We start from the raw sequence: 17,607 nt of genomic DNA on the forward strand, positions 1-17,607 counted from the left end.
GGTGATCCCCCAAATTCCAAACTGCACATTATCAAGCCTGAGGGCCTTCTCAAACGATTCCTCAACACAATTGTTCACACAGGGTTATACCTTGGTGATGGTAATCGTGGATAGGTTTTATGCCATTTCAGGTTTTTGATTATTTTTGCGTTTTTTTTTTTTTTTTTTACAAACTTTGTTTATTGTCTATTGACTTTGATTGTTTGCTCTGTGATTTGGTGTTACATAAAACACTGCAAATGGATTCAGCTGTGAACTCCACTGACTTGGTGCATCATTTATCTCCACTCAACACTTATTTCATGCACTGACTAAACCTCTAGTAATGAATGCTAGTGAGCAACCGGCTGCTAAACAACCCACAAACCAACAAACATTTCTGCTGAACGGAACATTAATATTTACTGTAAGTAAAAGAAAGCGGAAATTAAGCAGTGGCAGGCAGCTTTACAATTCTGTCATAACATCACAAATGAGACACTCTGAGATGCTCTGAGATGCTGTTGTGGAAAATGAATGTTCACCTTCTGATCGGATTTCCAAATACATCCTCAGTGTAAAGCATAATAATGCATTATAAATGTCCATAGGAGATAGGAGACTAAACAAAAGTTTACACAAAAATGTTTTCACTTACAATACATTTAGGATTGGTCCTTAATTAATATATCTAGGATGAAAGAAAGCCACCTTAATGACACATAATGAACACACAGGATTAATCTGAATAACCTGAATTCCTAGTATACTTGGAGTGACAGATATAATCAAGTGCCGAGCTCAAAGGTGTCACTAAACATTAGAACCTGACCTTCTGGTGCATGACAAAAGATCTTCAACTGAGCTGCCTTGTGAGAAAAACTTGAGTGTAATCACAAAGGTCACAGACATAGTTTTACCACCTAATTTTAGTGAAGTAAGCAATGCTGCACAAAATTACTAATATAGAAACTTGTTTTGGGCGTCAATAAGTAGCAAATCTGTTTTGCACATGCTAAAATGTCATGTAATCAGCTGCTGTCTATGAGTTCTAGTATTGTATGTATAGTATGTCCCTGAGTGACGGAAATGATTTCCCAAGTAGCAAGCATCAATCTGCACAAAAAAGGCTTTATCATGTAAAAAGGCCCTCCCTAGATTGAGCCAGCCCTGAATTCACAAACATTTTTTGTCATGTATTCGATGATCACACAGAAACAGGTTACCGATGATAGCAGTCATAACAGGAAATGTTTTTTTTTATCACATCACTGAAATCCTCAGTACAGGCAGGAGGAAGTGGTCTGACATAGAGACATCTCTCTTGCTGTGACATGTTAAAGAAAGCCTGGCACAGAAACAGCTCAGTCTATGTGTGGTATCACCACTGATGATGCATGCTGTGCTTAACCCTGTACACTGCATGCTAATGCTAATTAGATGTGTATTGCTAATGCTAATTAGTTATGCAGTACACTATTTCCTATAGAGTTTTTTCTGTTTGATATATAGTGCTCTAGTGGTTTGAATGAGCTCAGCTTAAGATGACTATAGTGCTCTTAATAACACCCTAAGCTAGGCATGTGCTTTCTCACAGACTGAGACAAATAGTAGTTATTAAGGGTTTGAAAATGCTAATGCCATCACTGTTTGTGCCTTAGGGCTCATTCAGCTGAGAGTAATACAGTAATACTAGATAAGTGTTACTAAAGGTCCAGCACTGTATAATAATTTATTAAAAATAATGTGTGTCATATATATATATACACATCTATTTTAAACATACTCGGGCAAATGCTTGTTTGACAGACTACGGTTGTAATGCAGAAGAAGGACGCTTGTTTGTCAGGCAGGTTTTTAAAGCCATGACCTTTATAGTAAGAATTTTCAAACACAAAATACCAGCCACCCGATGTAAACAAAGAGAGCGTTGAGCTCTAACATTCAAAGGCTTAGGCATGCACTGTACAGTCAAGCATGCATTCAGAGAAATAAAAAACAACAAACAGGTGGAATGGTTTGATGCGTTATTGGCATGATATAGCCGACTGCGCTGTACTTCGTTTTCAAACAGGATGTGAATAAATTGCATTAAATCAGATTTGTTACCAGGCTCGATCTTATCGTTCTCATATTACTAAAATTTTATTAAATCAATACAGCACATAATTTTAACAGATTTTGTCTCACACACACACACACACACACACACACACACACACACACACACACAAACACAAAATTAATTCATTCATCTTCAATAATAGCTTTGTCCTGGTCAGGGTGGATCCAGAGAACACTCAGGAGAAGGCAAGAGAATTCACTAGACCATTATGCATGCACTGATTAACAGCTTGAGGCAATTTAGTGTAGCATAGCCTTGTCTTTGGAATGTTGGTAGAAACTGAAGAAGCCATGCAATCACATAGAGAACATGCAAAACTTCACACTGACAGTGACCTGAGCTCAGAAGCCTGATCTCTTGAGCTCTGAAGTAGCAATATACTACACCTCTGTATTGCCCCAAACACACAAATACAGAGTAATATCAATCATATCAATTGCTCTTTAGTCAGGGGGGAAAGCTATCTAAAAACCTGCCATGGTGTCAAAAACCCTTGCCATGATAAGGATGATGGAAAGATGAAAGAAAAATAAATAAATAAGAATCAATCTTGTCCATCTTTCAAAAAAAAAAAAAGCAAGAATGATACAATCTTCTTCTTTGATAATGATGTGAAAAGAATGATAAGAATTTAGCAAGGTATGAAAGTTTATCTGAATCAGATTAACAGAAAAAAAATGAGGCTGGGGAAACCACTGTGTACGAAATATGGTCCTAATGGGTGAGTTGTGCTGACACTGTGCATATCTACACTTACTTAAAGCACACATGAGAGACGTTAGCATCATTAGCATCATTTCTTAGCATTAGCCGCAGCCGCTCGCGCGTGAATGCTAGCTAGCATCCTGCACCTGTTCTCACCGTTTCCATCGCAACCATTCATAACGCAGTGACTCCACTGACTGCTTTCTCTCTCTCTCTCTCTCTCACACACACACACACACACACACACACACACACACAAATACACAGAAAAACACATCCCAAATAACTCGATTAAATCATTATTACAAAAGTATATACTACAACGTTATGTGTTGTTTTTTCATTTGGGAAATAAAACGTGGGTCTTTTGTAGTCTGTAAACATGAACCACTAGAGGGCGTGTCACAGAGGAAGCAGCCACGTTATTTATTTAGAATCTACTCCTTATTCCTTCAGCTGGGTTTCTCAAGAGCTATGAACAAGCTGTCATTAAATAATAATAATAATAATAATAATAATAATAATAAACAGATGTTATAAATGTTTAGTTAAAAGCAGTGAACGAAAGGGTCTTTTTCTCACATAGCCGATCGCACCAAATTGTCAACTAACCTCAGTAATTAAAATAAATAAATAAATAAATAAATAAATACATAAATAAAAATCAAAGAAATTATATGTAAATGCAAAACACTGCGAACACGTTTATACAACGTTATAGAGTCAGTTAATCATAATAATACAGATTATACGTGCTGTAAATGAATAGCCACCTAACTTATAGACACCGCTAATGCACTGATCTGGTTATTAAAGTAAAATCTATAATTTTCTTATGATATACTTCTATTTTTTCTTCTTTTATTTTACTTTAAAGTGATCTTTAATCCCTGACAGATATGGTTTTAGTGAAGTTAGTTTGAAATAAGGAAGTAGAGCTGCTGACCACAGCCCACCTGTCGCCCAGGTAACAGCAGGTCCTGCTACTGCTAATAGCTCAAAACGGCTGTAAATACTCAAATATGGCTGTTTACGACATTATTAAACGTCCATCACGGTTAATGTTTGTTTACTTATTTTAAATATTTAGACTCCAATGCTGTCCGTTTTGACACAAGAGTTCGGAACACTTCCTGAATGTACTGTTGTTTTGCCCGTGACAAGCACAGTAAAGGTTATGGAGGAAAAAAAAAGAAATTCAGACTGCAGCTAGGTAGCATTTCTATAATACTACTAAAGTAGAATTGTTGTTGTTTTTGTTGTTGTTGTTGTAGTTGTTGTGAATATGTAAGTACGCTGTACGCTCAATATCGCGGTTGTTTTTAAGGCAAACCAACACCAAGCCGACAACAGGTGCCGTGTTGTGGCTCTGCGAGTCTAACTCACCTTGGTATATAACATCCAGAGCTCAGGCGAAGCCATTCTCCTGCTGCTTCGGCTCTCAGGACGAAATTAAACCATTGAAGTTTTTACAAAGCGAGTCGTACAGCTGATCCACCCGGTGAAGAATCGCATGCCCGCCCGACTCCTCAGCAGGAGGCTACCTGCTCGGCCAGCTGTCCCAAACTTACTGCTTTAATCCCGCATGACTTGGTGTTAGAACAATAACACACACATAACGCGAGCTGTCAACAAACAACACGAGAAAAAGAGCACAGCCATCTCTGTCCGAGGAATCCTTACAAACTAAAGTAAAAGACAAGGTTGACTTTCCGCCCAACACACAATACACACGCACTACACACACGCCTCCAGAATCTAAACCATTTTAACCGTGACAGTAGAGAGCGCTAGTGATAGACTTAACGAGTCACTTCGGTGCTTCGAGTCTTTCAAACGAATCACTTTAAATGAATCGAACTCGTTTAATTCGCCTCGTTGACTGTTTTCGGACCAGAAAAAGCACCAATCTGCTCCATATCTTAACCATTGACTATTTCATATTGTTTAACGTTATTACTTGGGTTATATAAATCCTATTGTTAGAAATAGGACATAAAGCACTTTTTGCACACACTTACTAGTGTACACCAAACCTCATCCTGTGTAAGTGTATATACCAGGCTGTCTATGCTGTAAAACCGCATTGACGAGACTAATAACATAGTGCATATTCATCTGCTACAAAAAAATAAAATATAATAACCCCAAAGCTCTTCTGAAACATCCCTGATATGTACAGAGGAAGGCTCAGTAGAGGAAGTTCAACCTGCCACAGAAGATGCTCACAAAGTTGAACTCAGCTGCCATCTGTCCTGTGTATTTCTATCAAAGCATTCAAAATCTGAAACAAGTAAACTACAACCACTGAGAGGATTATTGGTGCCCTCCATGCACACAACTGTACTGTAGGTGGAATCACTGGACCACACACACACACACACACACACACACACACACACACACACACACACACACACACACACACACACACACACACACACATTTATGTATATATTTATATAGTATAGTACAGTGTGTGTATATCTGTATATATATATATATATATATATATATATATATATATATATATACACACACACACACACATATATATATACACACACATATATATATATACAGATATATACGTATACAGGTCCTTCTCAAAAAATTTGCATATTGTGATACAAGTTTATTATTTTCCATAATGTAATGATAAAAATATAACTTTCATATATTTTAGATTCATTGCACACGAACTGAAATATTTCAGGTCTTTTATTTTTTTAATACTGATGATTTTGGCATACAGCTCATGAAAACCCAAAATTCCTATCTCAAAAAATTAGCGTATTTCAGCCGACCAATAAAAGAAAAGTGTTTTTAATACAAAAAAGTCAACCTTCAAATAATTATGTTCAGTTATGCACTCAATACTTGGTCGGGAATCCTTTTGCAGAAATGACTGCTTCAATGCGGTGTGGCATGGTGGCAATCAGCCTGTGGCACTGCTGAGGTGTTATGGAGGCCCAGAATGCTTCGATAGCGGCCTTAAGCTCATCCAGAGTGTTGGGTCTTGCGTCTCTCAACTTTCTCTTCACAATATCCCACAGATTCTCTATGGGGTTCAGGTCAGGAGAGTTGGCAGGCCAATTGAGCACAGTAATACCATGGTCAGTAAACCATTTACCAGTGGTTTTGGCACTAGCTGCATTGACCCTGCCCTTGATAAAACACAGTGGACCAACACCAGCAGCTGACATGGCACCCCAGACCATCACTGACTGTGGGTACTTGACACTGGACATCAGGCATTTTGGCATGTCCTTCTCCCCAGTCTTCCTCCAGACTCTGGCACCTTGATTTCCGAATGACATGCAAAATTTGCTTTCATCTGACAAAAGTACTTTGGACCACTGAGCAACAGTCCAGTGCTGCTTCTCTGTAGCCCAGGTCAGGCACTTCTGCTGCTGTTTCTGGTTCAAAAGTGGCTTGACCTGGGGAATGCGGCACCTGTAGCCCATTTCCTGCACACGCCTGTGCACGGTGGCTCTGGATGTTTCTACTCCAGACTCAGTCCACTGCTTCCACAGGTCCCCCAAGGTCTGGAATCGGTCCTTCTCCACAATCTTCCTCAGGGTCCGGACTTCCCACTGAGGTGCCTTGATACAGCACTCTGGGAACAGCCTATTCGTCCAGAAATTTCTTTCTGTGTCTTACCCTCTCGCTTGAGGGTGTCAATGATGGCCTTCTGGACAGCAGTCAGGTCGACAGTCTTACCCATGATTGCGGTTTTGAGTAATGAACCAGGCTGGGAGTTTTTAAAAGCCTCAGGAATCTTTTGCAAGTGTTTAGAGTTAATTAGTTGATTCGGATGATTAGGTTAATAGCTCGTTTAGAGAACCTTTTCATGATATGCTAATTTTTTGAGATAGGAATTTTGGGTTTTCATGAGCTGTATGCCAAAATCATCAGTATTAAAACAATAAAAGACCTGAAATATTTCAGTTGGTGTGCAATGAATCTAAAATATATGAAAGTTAAATTTTTATCATTACATTATGGAAAATAATGAACTTTTATCACAATATGCTAATTTTTTGAGAAGGACCTGTATATATACATATATCTGTATGTGTAAATGAGAAAGTGTCATTGCAGGTAAAAGCATGTACATGTTCTCCCCAAGTGCACTACAGGACCCAGTTTTCGAGACACTGAATTATTTGTTTCTGGTTTGTCTGATTGAGTCACTTTAAAGACTTGTTCAAATATAATGATTTGTTTTCAAGCACAGAAAGCTCTAGTCTAATTTTCAAGGACCTTCATGCTCACAGTACGAACAACTCTCAGGAAGTGGTGGTACCTCAGAACTCTGCTAAGAACATTTCCTCTAAGGAGAGTTTAGGTGTTATTAATTCAAATTGGATTATAACATAGTTATTACAAGGCATTGTAACAACTAAACCTTGAGTGTATGTACATTATATTATTATTACTCTGCTTTCACTCTGCGACATATCTTACAATAACACACTTCTGAAAAGCTTCTGCATTATTATGTATAGGCCACATTTCGCACTGAGCATTTTTATGCTTGCAGAAAATTTTGAATGCAAATTTCATTCAGCTTTCAAAAAAATCTTTTTTGGCCCATGCAAACAAAATGCAAATAAAAATTGACAGACAAAAATTTCACTGATGTGACCTGGACATGTTTAACACATACACAGATCTGTTTATTTGCCACATGCAGAAATTCACCAAAATCAAACAGCAACTCTCTTGTATACTTTATTTTACCAGCTAAGGGATGATAATGGTAGATAATAAATTTCTGTTCAAACACATCTGATCCCTTACCAATGTCAGAGAGAACAAAACTGTCAATGATATCTGTAAGTAATTTTAATAATAATTGTACCAATAACAGATAATAATCAGATTCAGGTACTATTTAAACTGCTGCTTCCTCAGCATTTTTACTCTTAATAGAATTTATTATTTATTAAGCAAAACGTTTATAGAACATATATAAAATATTTGGACAAACCAGTAAACAGAGTTTAGTGTGCTTCTGCTGTGTTATGTATGTGATCAGTAATCCAAGAAGTGACAGGTCTATAGTTTTCACGCTGTAGTTCTATTTTATTACAGTCATCCACGTTTACATGCTGCTCAATGCACGTTGACAGGCTACAAATCAGCTGAAAAATCGATGATCACTGTTCTCTGCTCGACGCCTGTGGTAGGACAAGTAGTCGATGTCCGATAGAAATAAATATCACCATGGAGCAACAGGCTGTGAGCGCCTTACAAGCTCAAGCTCTGAAAAGGAAAGAAAAGTTAAAAGCCCTCAGAGAGCGACAGTTACAAGTGAGTTCAGGACAAACAAACAAACCCTATTTTTAATATTCCACACGAACATTGTTAACGAATTTTGTTATTGTGTTTAGTAACGTGCTTTAGTTCACTCAATGCTAGCTGAGGAGCTAACTAGCAAACAAACGCGGTTATCGATTGCTACTAGCTTGCTATTAGCTATTTAGTCCAATAAACAGATTGTATAATTACTCATACGTTTTAGGTGAAATTCACAAGGAGGCTGTTTGTGTTTTGGGACGAAGGAGAAGTAAAAGGAGACGCTTGTCTTTAGCTTGTCAGCTTGCTAGCTAGTTAGCACGCAGCTAAACTAGCTCTCAAGTTGTCAAACTTTATATTACATTCAAAATAAATTGCAGGAACAGATTTATGAACATAGATATATAGAATCAAACGTTATCATATAATGTAAATGGTAACAAAATGCTGTTAGAACCTAACAGAAGTGCCAATAGTAGAAAATATGCAAAGGAGCAAGGGCAGATCAATATGTAATTATTTGTGCAACAACTAAATAAAGATATGGCAGGTAAGATGTGCATAAGAATATGTTGTAGTTGTGTATATATAGTACAATATATGTAAAAAAAAAAAAAAAAAAAAGACACAACTATAGTATGCCTGTACTTTATGTACAAAATATACATATATGTATAGATAGTATACATATATGGAAGTAAACTAGGGTAAGCAATACATTTACAGTTATATACAATTATAATTATGTATAGAAGATGTAACAGAGTGTATGGTGTGAAGCAGAACTGCAAGGTGATTACAGACAGTATAGTATTAGTGAGACATGGGGTAAAACTGGTTTTGTGACTACGGTGGAAGGAGTCATTAATGATTTTGTGTGCTCTGTGCAGACATCTACTGAGGTGAATAGTTGGGTGGCAGTGATGTGCTTGGTGGTTTTTGTCACTCTTTGCAGTGATTTTTTTTTCACACCTTGTGTAGTTGCCTTTTCACACTATGATGGAGTCTGTAAGGCTGTTCACAACGATGCAGTGGTAAAAACCGGTCAAGATTTTGTGGGATAGTCTTCTCAGCAAGAAAATTGTTTACTTCCTTTACAATACAGTCAGGGAGAGATTGTATTGTAGGTTTGTGGTCTGTGATAGTCTGCATACCTTTCTACATGCATCTGGGGTCGTGTTATTAATAGAACCTAATGTTATATTAATATGTATATAAGCAGGGATTTTCCTGTGCTCGTTCTCTTCAGCACTCCCGTCAGTAGCCTGCTTCACTCACAAAACCCGCTTACACATCAAATAAGGCTTTGGTGGGACAAAAAATCATTTTGGCGGCCGCCAAAAAAATTTCAACGTAGGAAAAACCCTGTATAAGATATTTATGCACAGACTGAGCACTTTATTAAGAATATTATACTAATGCTGGGTAGGGTTGATTTGCTTTTAAAACATCTTCAATTCTTTGTGGCATGGATTCCACAAGATGTTGCTTGGAGGCTCTGCTCCATGTTGACATGATTGTGTCATGCATAATCATCAGGCCATCATAATTTCATGTTGTGTATTCTGCTCACCACAGTTTACACAGAGTACTGCTCAAAGCAGTCTGGCCATTCTCTATTGATCTCTCTCATCCTCACGGCATATCTGTCTGCAGACCCATTGCTCAATGGATGTTTTTATTCCTCTATTGCTCCATATTGAGGTAAACTCATGTCACAGTTAAAGCATTGATGTCACATTTGTTCCCCTTTCTGATTACCTGAAGTTTGGCGGTGCTTGAACCCTGACCTTCCGATCAACAACCCAGAGCCATAACCACTTGAGCTACCACCTCCTCTATTCTTGTAACAATGTGCAAATTCTGAAGTTCTTCCTCCTGCCTTTCTCTTTAACCAGCCACTGACGCAGTAATCTCTTAGAATCTTGATATCTCTGCCCTTTCCTGGCAATACAGGCGCTCCGCAATTATCTCAGACAACTCCGTCCGGCTGTTCTAGTCAAGTCAGCACGTGTGATTCTGCAACCGAATGAACCTGTTTGAAATGCATTTGTAATCTTATTGAGTAATCATTGTACGACAGATTTGTTAACCACATTTGTGTTTTTATTGGAATGGGACTACGTAATCCACTAACTAATAGATGACTGTTCTGCTAAAATAACTCTAGTTATCCCAATCTGGAGCAGCTAGTTTTTAAGCTCAAATTTAAGCTCCCAGTACAGTGAGTCTGGCATCATTATACTGGTCACATTTCATTCGGTTACACAATGGCATTGGCTTTTACTCAGTTTTAAGACTAACAAGGATCATGCTGCGGTACGGACAGTAAGCGATGCCCCCTGTGCCTACTACAGCACATCATAATATGCTTTAATAAACAGTGTGCGACGGGTTTTGGGCAAAAAAGGTTAACTCGAATACTAGCTACTCTAAAGTACACTCTATATTTGTGAATTGACTTGAATTCGATAGATTATAAGAGCTTTTTTCCTCCCTCTTGTAATCTTGTTCATGCACAGTGGCTCAAAATAATCAGTAGAGGATAATTGGTCTGATTTTAGGCTGATTAGATCCTCCAGACCTGTAAGTGTCTGGGATTTATGCCATTTTTAAACAATTATCTTTCTGTTCCTGTTGTAGCTCAATCAAATCTGTTGTCTATTTAACAGAAACAAGTTTTTTGTGATTGTTCTGGCCAAAAATAGATTTGATTTTATGGTGACTTGTTTCCTCACAGAATAAGTCTTTTAAACTCCTACCAGTGAAGAGACATATTACTGTATTACATTACTTCCTCTGATAGCTGTACTCATGCTGAATGTGGGTTGTGATAACGTCACAGGACGTGTCTTGAGCCAAATCTGAGGAAAATCTGCAGTGATTTTTAAAAATTGCAAGATAGCTTCAGTTTCTGTGATTGCAAAATCGGCAAATTCTGAAGAGACTTTTCTGACCACTCTTATTGTTAGTAATTGTTTGATAATTTAAACCCACCTACGTCATCGGGCCCGAATCACCTGTCATTGCTCTTGACAAAAATGGCACATTTACAGCGTTTGGCAGCTGTTTTCCCGAGCGACTTACCATTATCTTTTCCATACAGATGGATAGTTGAAGGTTATGGGCTTTGTCTAGGATTTGAACTCCCAGCCTTCATCATCAACATCATTTGAAGCCACCACTTCACCAGTGACACAGTTCATGCTACAGATAACAGTTTCTGAAGACTCCATACTTACTCAAATGCTGAAACTTGAGACTCCATTCCATAAACGTTAAGCTAACCACTAAGAAAAAGCATCACCACGGCAAAGATTAAATGCTCCTCTCTCTTTTATTTTTATTATTTTTTATTTTTTTTACATTTGTTTATTTAACGGCTAGTTCTAGATTATCTTTATTGTCTGACGTACATGTACACTTTACCGAGCTGTAACGATAGAAACATAAACGTAGTTATTCAATCGAACAGCAGCTAGCACTGCTATCAAAGATTGAATCAACAGCTTCATCAGCGCTGTGCTTTAAAGTCCCTTTATCGTCTAGTGGGCAGACAGGAAAAAGGATTTTCACACAGTCTCTGAAGCACAAGTCACTTTTATTTTACCAGTCATGTAGTGTGTAGATTGGCAGGTATTGTTACTTGTGTTGCTCTGTGTGCTGGTGCCATATTTCCGACATCACAGCCATTGCAGAAGTCATATAAATTGGGACTTCTCAAGAGGAATCTGGTAGACATAATCGTTCAAGCTTCCTGACCATATAAACAATGCTTTTGTGGTTTTCAGTTCCCTCTGCTCTCACTAATTGTGGGTGGCTCCTCGCAGATATAATGACACTCAATCAGTGGTTACACTAATCCAGTTTTTCTTTATAGGGCCGGGAACAAGCAGAAGGAGAACCTGACTGCAAGAGACCAGTAAAAGAAGCAGAAACAGAAGAAAGACATGGGTAAAAAAACACAGCACATCCTGTTTTTATACAAAATACAATCCAGTTTTCAGCATCAGGTTAAACATCCAGCAGCCTGTTTCCAGTTCCGGGTTGTGTCATCATGTGTCATGCATGAAATAACCACTTGTGTGCTACTAAGCTGCATCCAGCGTTTACATGAGTTAGTACTGTGGGTCAGTTTCCATTTTCTCTCAGCGCTATTTCAGGCAAGGCTCTCAGTGGATATTTTCCATTGTTTATACTCTTTGTTTATACTCGATAGAACCCTGCTTCTTTCTTTCTCTCTCTCTCTCTCTCTCTCTCTCTCTCTCTCTCTCTCTCTCTCTCGTCAAGGTACCGTTTTGAGTCGGTTCAGTGTATCTGTTTGCAGCGTGTACTCGTATGGAAATGTTTTGTCCCACATAGTTGTTTTGTTAGCAAGGTGTCTGTGAAAGTAAAAATTGTCTCAAAGCAGCTGAATTCAGAAAAACTGCATGTAATTCATAATTGAGGTGTTTTCTCAGCTGGAAAGTTTAAAGGAGTGTCTCTTAGTCACCTAAGCACGCATCATTAAAATTGCAAAGGAGCTCCGATTGCAAAACAATGGTCCCACAGACGGGTGAAGAGCACCTCCCAGCTTATACGTCCTGTCTGCATTGTTTTCTAAATACTGCACCGCTGCCCCAGTAGAACGCAGACGTAAGCAGACCAGTTAACGCATCACCTTTAATTGTAGGTGTACAGTTGTGATTCGTTTTGTTTAGACGGCATTAAAAGATCATAATTAGCTTCAGTCATGAATTAACTAAACTGCAGCACTTCTAAACCTGCGTGTGCTCTAGTACGTTTTATTGACAAAACGAGAAGAGCATTTTGTCAATATGAGAAGAGCATTTTGACAGAAAAACTAGTTGTGACTATAATATTTCTATTGGAGTGCCACAATACATCTGAGGGATTTCCACAACCCAGCATCTGGGGGTTTTCATTTCAAGCCCTTAAACAAATAGCAAAGCAAAAAACCTTTATTTAAAAAAAATGACAAACATTTTGTAGAAGATCTGCTTATTACTCGTTACACAAATTTAATTTGAGTCAGTGAAGACGTGCTTGATGTCAGGAGTAATCGGGTTACATGGCTCAATGATGCACTGACCCAAGTGTTTCCTAATTTCATTAATAATGAAATTAATATTGCAACATTGCTCATTTTCTCTGTGTAAACCCGTGCCTTCAAACAGACGCTGACGTTTGACTCCCATCTTGCTCGGGTTCATCACCGTAAACATTGAAATCTATAATAACATCATAACCCCATGATCTCATGGGATTCTCTGTGTGTAAATATATGAACCCCAGAAGATGCTCTGGTAAGACAGCAGTGTTTCCCCATCCTGGTCTCCTCAGCCCAGTGGTGTAATTTATTTCCTGGCACTTCATTCTGCAGATATTTTGCATGCTTCCCAGCATATAGACTGTTTGTGTGTATGAGTGAGGCATTTGTGTAATTGTACTGCATTTTTGTGTAGGCTGTAAAAAAATAAATAAATAAATTGCAGGGTGAGGCAATAGGTAAGGCTCATGACATTGTTTATTCTCAACTACCACACTGTTAAAGACTATTAGGTAAACGGGCAGGTTTTTAATGCAAAAACTGAAATCAGTTCCTCATGCAGGAAAGGAATAGAACTCTGTCTATTCGCCACAGGCTTACAGCCTCTACATGTACTGTATTAGGAGAAGCAGAACACATGATTCTCTGAGCCATACCCTGTTTGAACATGTCATCATGTGTCCTACAGGTTTTATATACGTTATTTTGATCAATATCAGTTGCTTTTCCTGTTTTGCTTTTTGATGTGAGGTTACTGTGTTGGAAATCTCACGAAGTGCTGTCCTGTATTGTGGAAGCGTTTAGCAGCCCGGACTCTGGAGAACGTGCCGGCCAAACGACTCGACTGTTGACATTCGGGCAGCACTCTGTTGTAGAACTGTACGTGAAGAATGGCAGCAGAGCTGTATTGTTCCAGCAGGTGGTCAGGAAGTATCACCAGGAAACAGGAGTGGGAGGGGTTCTCAGTCCTTTGTCTCTGAGTCTCACATGACTGATTTTTTTCCTTCTGTGCTCTTGTTTTTGGGGGAGTCTGTAATTTTTGGTTGGCGTTTCATCAAAAATGAGTTCTTTATGTTTGTGACAAATTGGCTTTAATGCCAGTGCTTGTATTTTGGTCTCAGAGGTTGAGTAAAGCTGTCCTGAAGCATATTAACACCCCTCTTTATTAATCAGCACAGAATCGGCACACATCGCTGGAGACTCCCTTCTGAGAAATCGCAGGAAAATGAACTTTCGGAGTCCCCCGAAGTACGTTATGAAACGCAGCTCTGTGCCTGTCTGCTTACTCGATAGGGGCTCTTATGACTACCAGGAGATTTAACAAATGGCTGTAATTTGGGCAGAGGTAAGAGATGACATAATTGGGCATGTATTGACTCAATCTCAGCTGGGCAACTGCTCTCCCCAGATGCAGCCCACAGAACAGGTGCTACATGCTAATGAGCTGGTGTGAAGTGAATGAAGGAAAGCTTTGTATACATGCCTGCTTTGATTACCCAGGTTGCACCAGTGGTGTGGCTTAGAATAGACCAGGTCACGATGTTAGCCTGCACTGCTCCCTACTGGTCATGGCTTGCATTGAAGCTGTTGGACTCTTGGGATGATATGAGCCCGGCCTGTTATGGCAGTTTTGTGGTTATGAACAAGTCCTGCAAGATTTTAGCTATCACTTTTAGTGCTTGGGTGTAACTCCAGTGTGTGTTACACCCATGTGTCGCCTGTAAGATATTGCCATTTTTCTGTAGGTGGGTGCATCATCAAGGAAACACACCTTTTTAAACAAGTAAAGAATTTACAGGATATTCATTTCCTCCTGTAAGAGGAAGAACTGTTATTCAGTGCAACTGAACACCAAACACAAAAGGTGAAGTATTTCTAGTTCATGCACAAGTAAGCTAAAAAGAGGTCTGCATTTATATACGGTCACAGTCTCAGATTGACATTCATTTATTTCTAATTGACAATTGTCCGTGTGTGTGTGTGTTTATGCAGAGACCTGAAGCTGAGAAACTACACTCCAGAAGATGAAGAGCTAAAAGAAAGGCAGGTGCCCAAAGCTAAACCTGCATCAGGTTAGAATCTCATCTTCATACCCAACTGTACACAAAAACACTTCTTCCTTGAAACTCTTAGCAGGATTACAGATTGTCTAGAGACTTGAGCGTTCCAGTACGATCATACAAGTGCTCAGTGTATTATAATCTCTGCTCTTGGTGGAGTACGTATCATGGAGCTCTGACTAATGGGTGTTTTATAAAGGTTGTACGAGAAGTGCTGGGAGCTTGGAATGCATGCAGTCTGACCTGTTCTGTTTTTGTATTCCTTACAGTGGAAGATAAAGTTAAAGACCAGCTGGAAGCTGCAAACCCAGAGCCCATTATAGAGGAAGTGGTGAGTTGGGTTCCACCTACAGAAGTCAGGCGTCACTGTCGAGTAATAACGATTCTCTGGTTGCAAATGCCGCCTCAGGGCTGTCAGTATCCTGGCGGAGCGTGCTTCACCTTTTCTTTACATTAATCTAAGTAAAGGAATAAAGAGTTTTACTGAAGCTAATCCAGTGGTGAGCTGCTAAGCATGAACATTACAAACTGCTACCTGATATTCAAAGAAGGGATATTGAAATGAAGCCAGGTCTAGCTCATCTGATATTGTGCATTGCACTGGAGTGATTCTGTCTCTCATATAATATTATGGGAAGCACAAGGAATCAGTGGGGTTGCTTTAATAGCAGAGCATGAATATGGCAACAATAAAAATACTGTGTGTCTTGGGTTTTTTGGTTTCAAACACGTATGCAATTAATGTCTCTACTAGAGTTGGAAATGAACCGGGGCAAAATTGACCAAAAATACTCCAGATTGACAGTATTGTAGGGGCAAAAATAGCCCCTGTAGTTAATTCCTATTTTTCATTACGAGCCTTTGATGCGCTATATTTACTCTATATAAAGATCACTCTATGCACAAAGACAGTTTTAACTCTTTTTTTTTTTTTTACTAAATTTAGCTCGGCGCTTGAGTACAGCATCTCCTGCTCAATGGTGCAAAAGCGCAGGTGCAGGGGTTTATGGGTCATTTGCTGAGCTTTGCTGCACTGTGTGGTGAAAAGTAATACATGTGACTGTTACTGATGTGTGTGTTCCCCTTAGGACCTGGCTAATTTAGCTCCAAGGAAACCAGACTGGTATGGAGTATTAACATCCACCTTTCTCTGTATTTATTTACTTGTACAGTCTGTACATCTTGGTCACTAACACATGTTTACCCTTAGGGACCTGAAGAGGGATGTTGCAAAAAAGCTGGAAAAACTGGAGAAAAGAACCCAGAAAGCCATTGCTGAACTTATCAGTGAGTATGATGTTAAATATTGACGTGTCAGTCATTTAACACGTTAGCCAATTCTTCACTGTGGTAGAAGTAATACATCATAAACTGTACAAAAAAACAAAAAGGTCCATACTGTAATGATTGTCTTGCTTTAAGGGTAATTGCTGTGTGGTTTCCTAGGCCCTTGAGATGTCATTGCTAATGATGACTGTGTGTGTGTGTGTGTGTGTGTGTGTGTGTGTGTGTGTGTGTGTGTGTGTGTGGTTTCCCATCTCTCAATGCCATACACTGGCTCAGAATAGAACTGACCATGTAGTGGCCTTATAATGGATTTTATCTCTAAAGCACATTTTCATACACTGTGTCCTCAAGCAATGAGAAACATAAATGTAACAGCACTTCTAATAATAGCTTTCAGGCCATGGTTAAAATCTTCAAAACAAGGACAGTACATGTAGGGGCTTTTGTACTTCTTTTTTCAACCCTAGGTTGTTATCTTGAGCTGCTTGAAAGTAAAACATGTTTTTAGCCCAAATACGGGAAAACCTGATATTTTCTTTTTGCATGTAAAAAAAATCAGCAGCTACAAAAAAGGATTCCAAAAAAAAGGAATTGGTTATATATAGTGTCTGCTCTGACCCAGTTAAGCATGTACTCTCTTCCTATTTTTCTCTAAAGTAGAACGTGTGCTATGTCTGCTAATGCACAGAGCTATTTTTGAGCTATTTACTCAGGTGTTTTTATATACGTGTGTGTGTGTGTGTGTGTGTAGGGGACCGGCTGAAGGGGAGCGAAACAGACCTGGCTGTTGCTGTTGGAGCAGTCAATGTACAAGAGGCTGATTCGGACTGAGCGGACTTGTGTTCTGAAGATGAGCGTTCTCTGTAATGTAGATCCTTCTGGAAGATGAGTGAAGCTCACAAAATAATTAGCATGCAACCTGAACTGAGTTGCTGAGCATCAGAAGTCAGGTGTTGACTGGCATGTGTGTATGAGTGAGTGTTTGTTAGTGTGTGAGAGAGGGAAAGATAGTGATGTACAAATATTTGTATCTCCTAACTGAAATCAGTAAAGATTTCTGTTCTTTCGTAATTAAATGCTTTTTTTCTATTTCGATT

The 17,607-nt window shown here is 38.9% G+C and overlaps 2 protein-coding genes across 6 annotated transcripts in view; one reads left to right on the top strand and one right to left on the bottom strand.

Moving 5' to 3' along the window:
- nbeal2 (neurobeachin-like 2) overlaps positions 1–4,589 on the bottom strand; it is a 53,182-nt gene extending 48,593 nt beyond the window's left edge. For 3 of the 5 annotated variants that reach the window (XM_027149604.2, XM_027149603.2, XM_027149602.2), the window contains exon 1: positions 4,196–4,583. In XM_027149604.2, the coding sequence (XP_027005405.2) occupies positions 4,196–4,231 (36 nt within the window). In that variant the 5' untranslated portion in view covers positions 4,232–4,583. Of the gene's footprint in view, positions 1–4,195 lie in introns of all 5 variants that reach the window. The other 2 variants (XR_007140090.1, XM_027149605.2) reach the window with 2 other exon arrangements.
- A 3,382-nt stretch (positions 4,590–7,971) lies between these two features.
- On the top strand, positions 7,972–17,599 carry ccdc12 (coiled-coil domain containing 12). The gene is made up of 7 exons (XM_027149608.2): positions 7,972–8,128; positions 11,994–12,067; positions 15,156–15,235; positions 15,493–15,554; positions 16,312–16,346; positions 16,434–16,510; positions 17,262–17,599. Exons 1-7 carry the CDS (start codon positions 8,042–8,044, stop codon positions 17,339–17,341), a joined length of 495 nt encoding a protein of 164 aa, XP_027005409.1. The 5' UTR covers positions 7,972–8,041; the 3' UTR covers positions 17,342–17,599.
- Positions 17,600–17,607: the final 8 nt, after the last annotated feature.

The sequence above is a fragment of the Tachysurus fulvidraco genome, chromosome 3, assembly GCF_022655615.1.
Source record: "Tachysurus fulvidraco isolate hzauxx_2018 chromosome 3, HZAU_PFXX_2.0, whole genome shotgun sequence".
In the NCBI taxonomy this organism is placed as follows: domain Eukaryota; kingdom Metazoa; phylum Chordata; class Actinopteri; order Siluriformes; family Bagridae; genus Tachysurus; species Tachysurus fulvidraco.

Excerpts from the sequence above, each read along its gene's own strand:
- ccdc12 (XM_027149608.2), top strand. The coding sequence starts at position 8,042 with ATGGAGCAACAGGCTGTGAGCGCCTTACAAGCTCAAGCTCTGAAAAGG. Across the intron at positions 15,555-16,311 it reads AGCCCATTATAGAGGAAGTG|GACCTGGCTAATTTAGCTCC; the intron begins GTGAGTTGGGTT and ends TGTTCCCCTTAG. Across the intron at positions 16,511-17,261 it reads AGCCATTGCTGAACTTATCA|GGGACCGGCTGAAGGGGAGC; the intron begins GTGAGTATGATG and ends GTGTGTGTGTAG.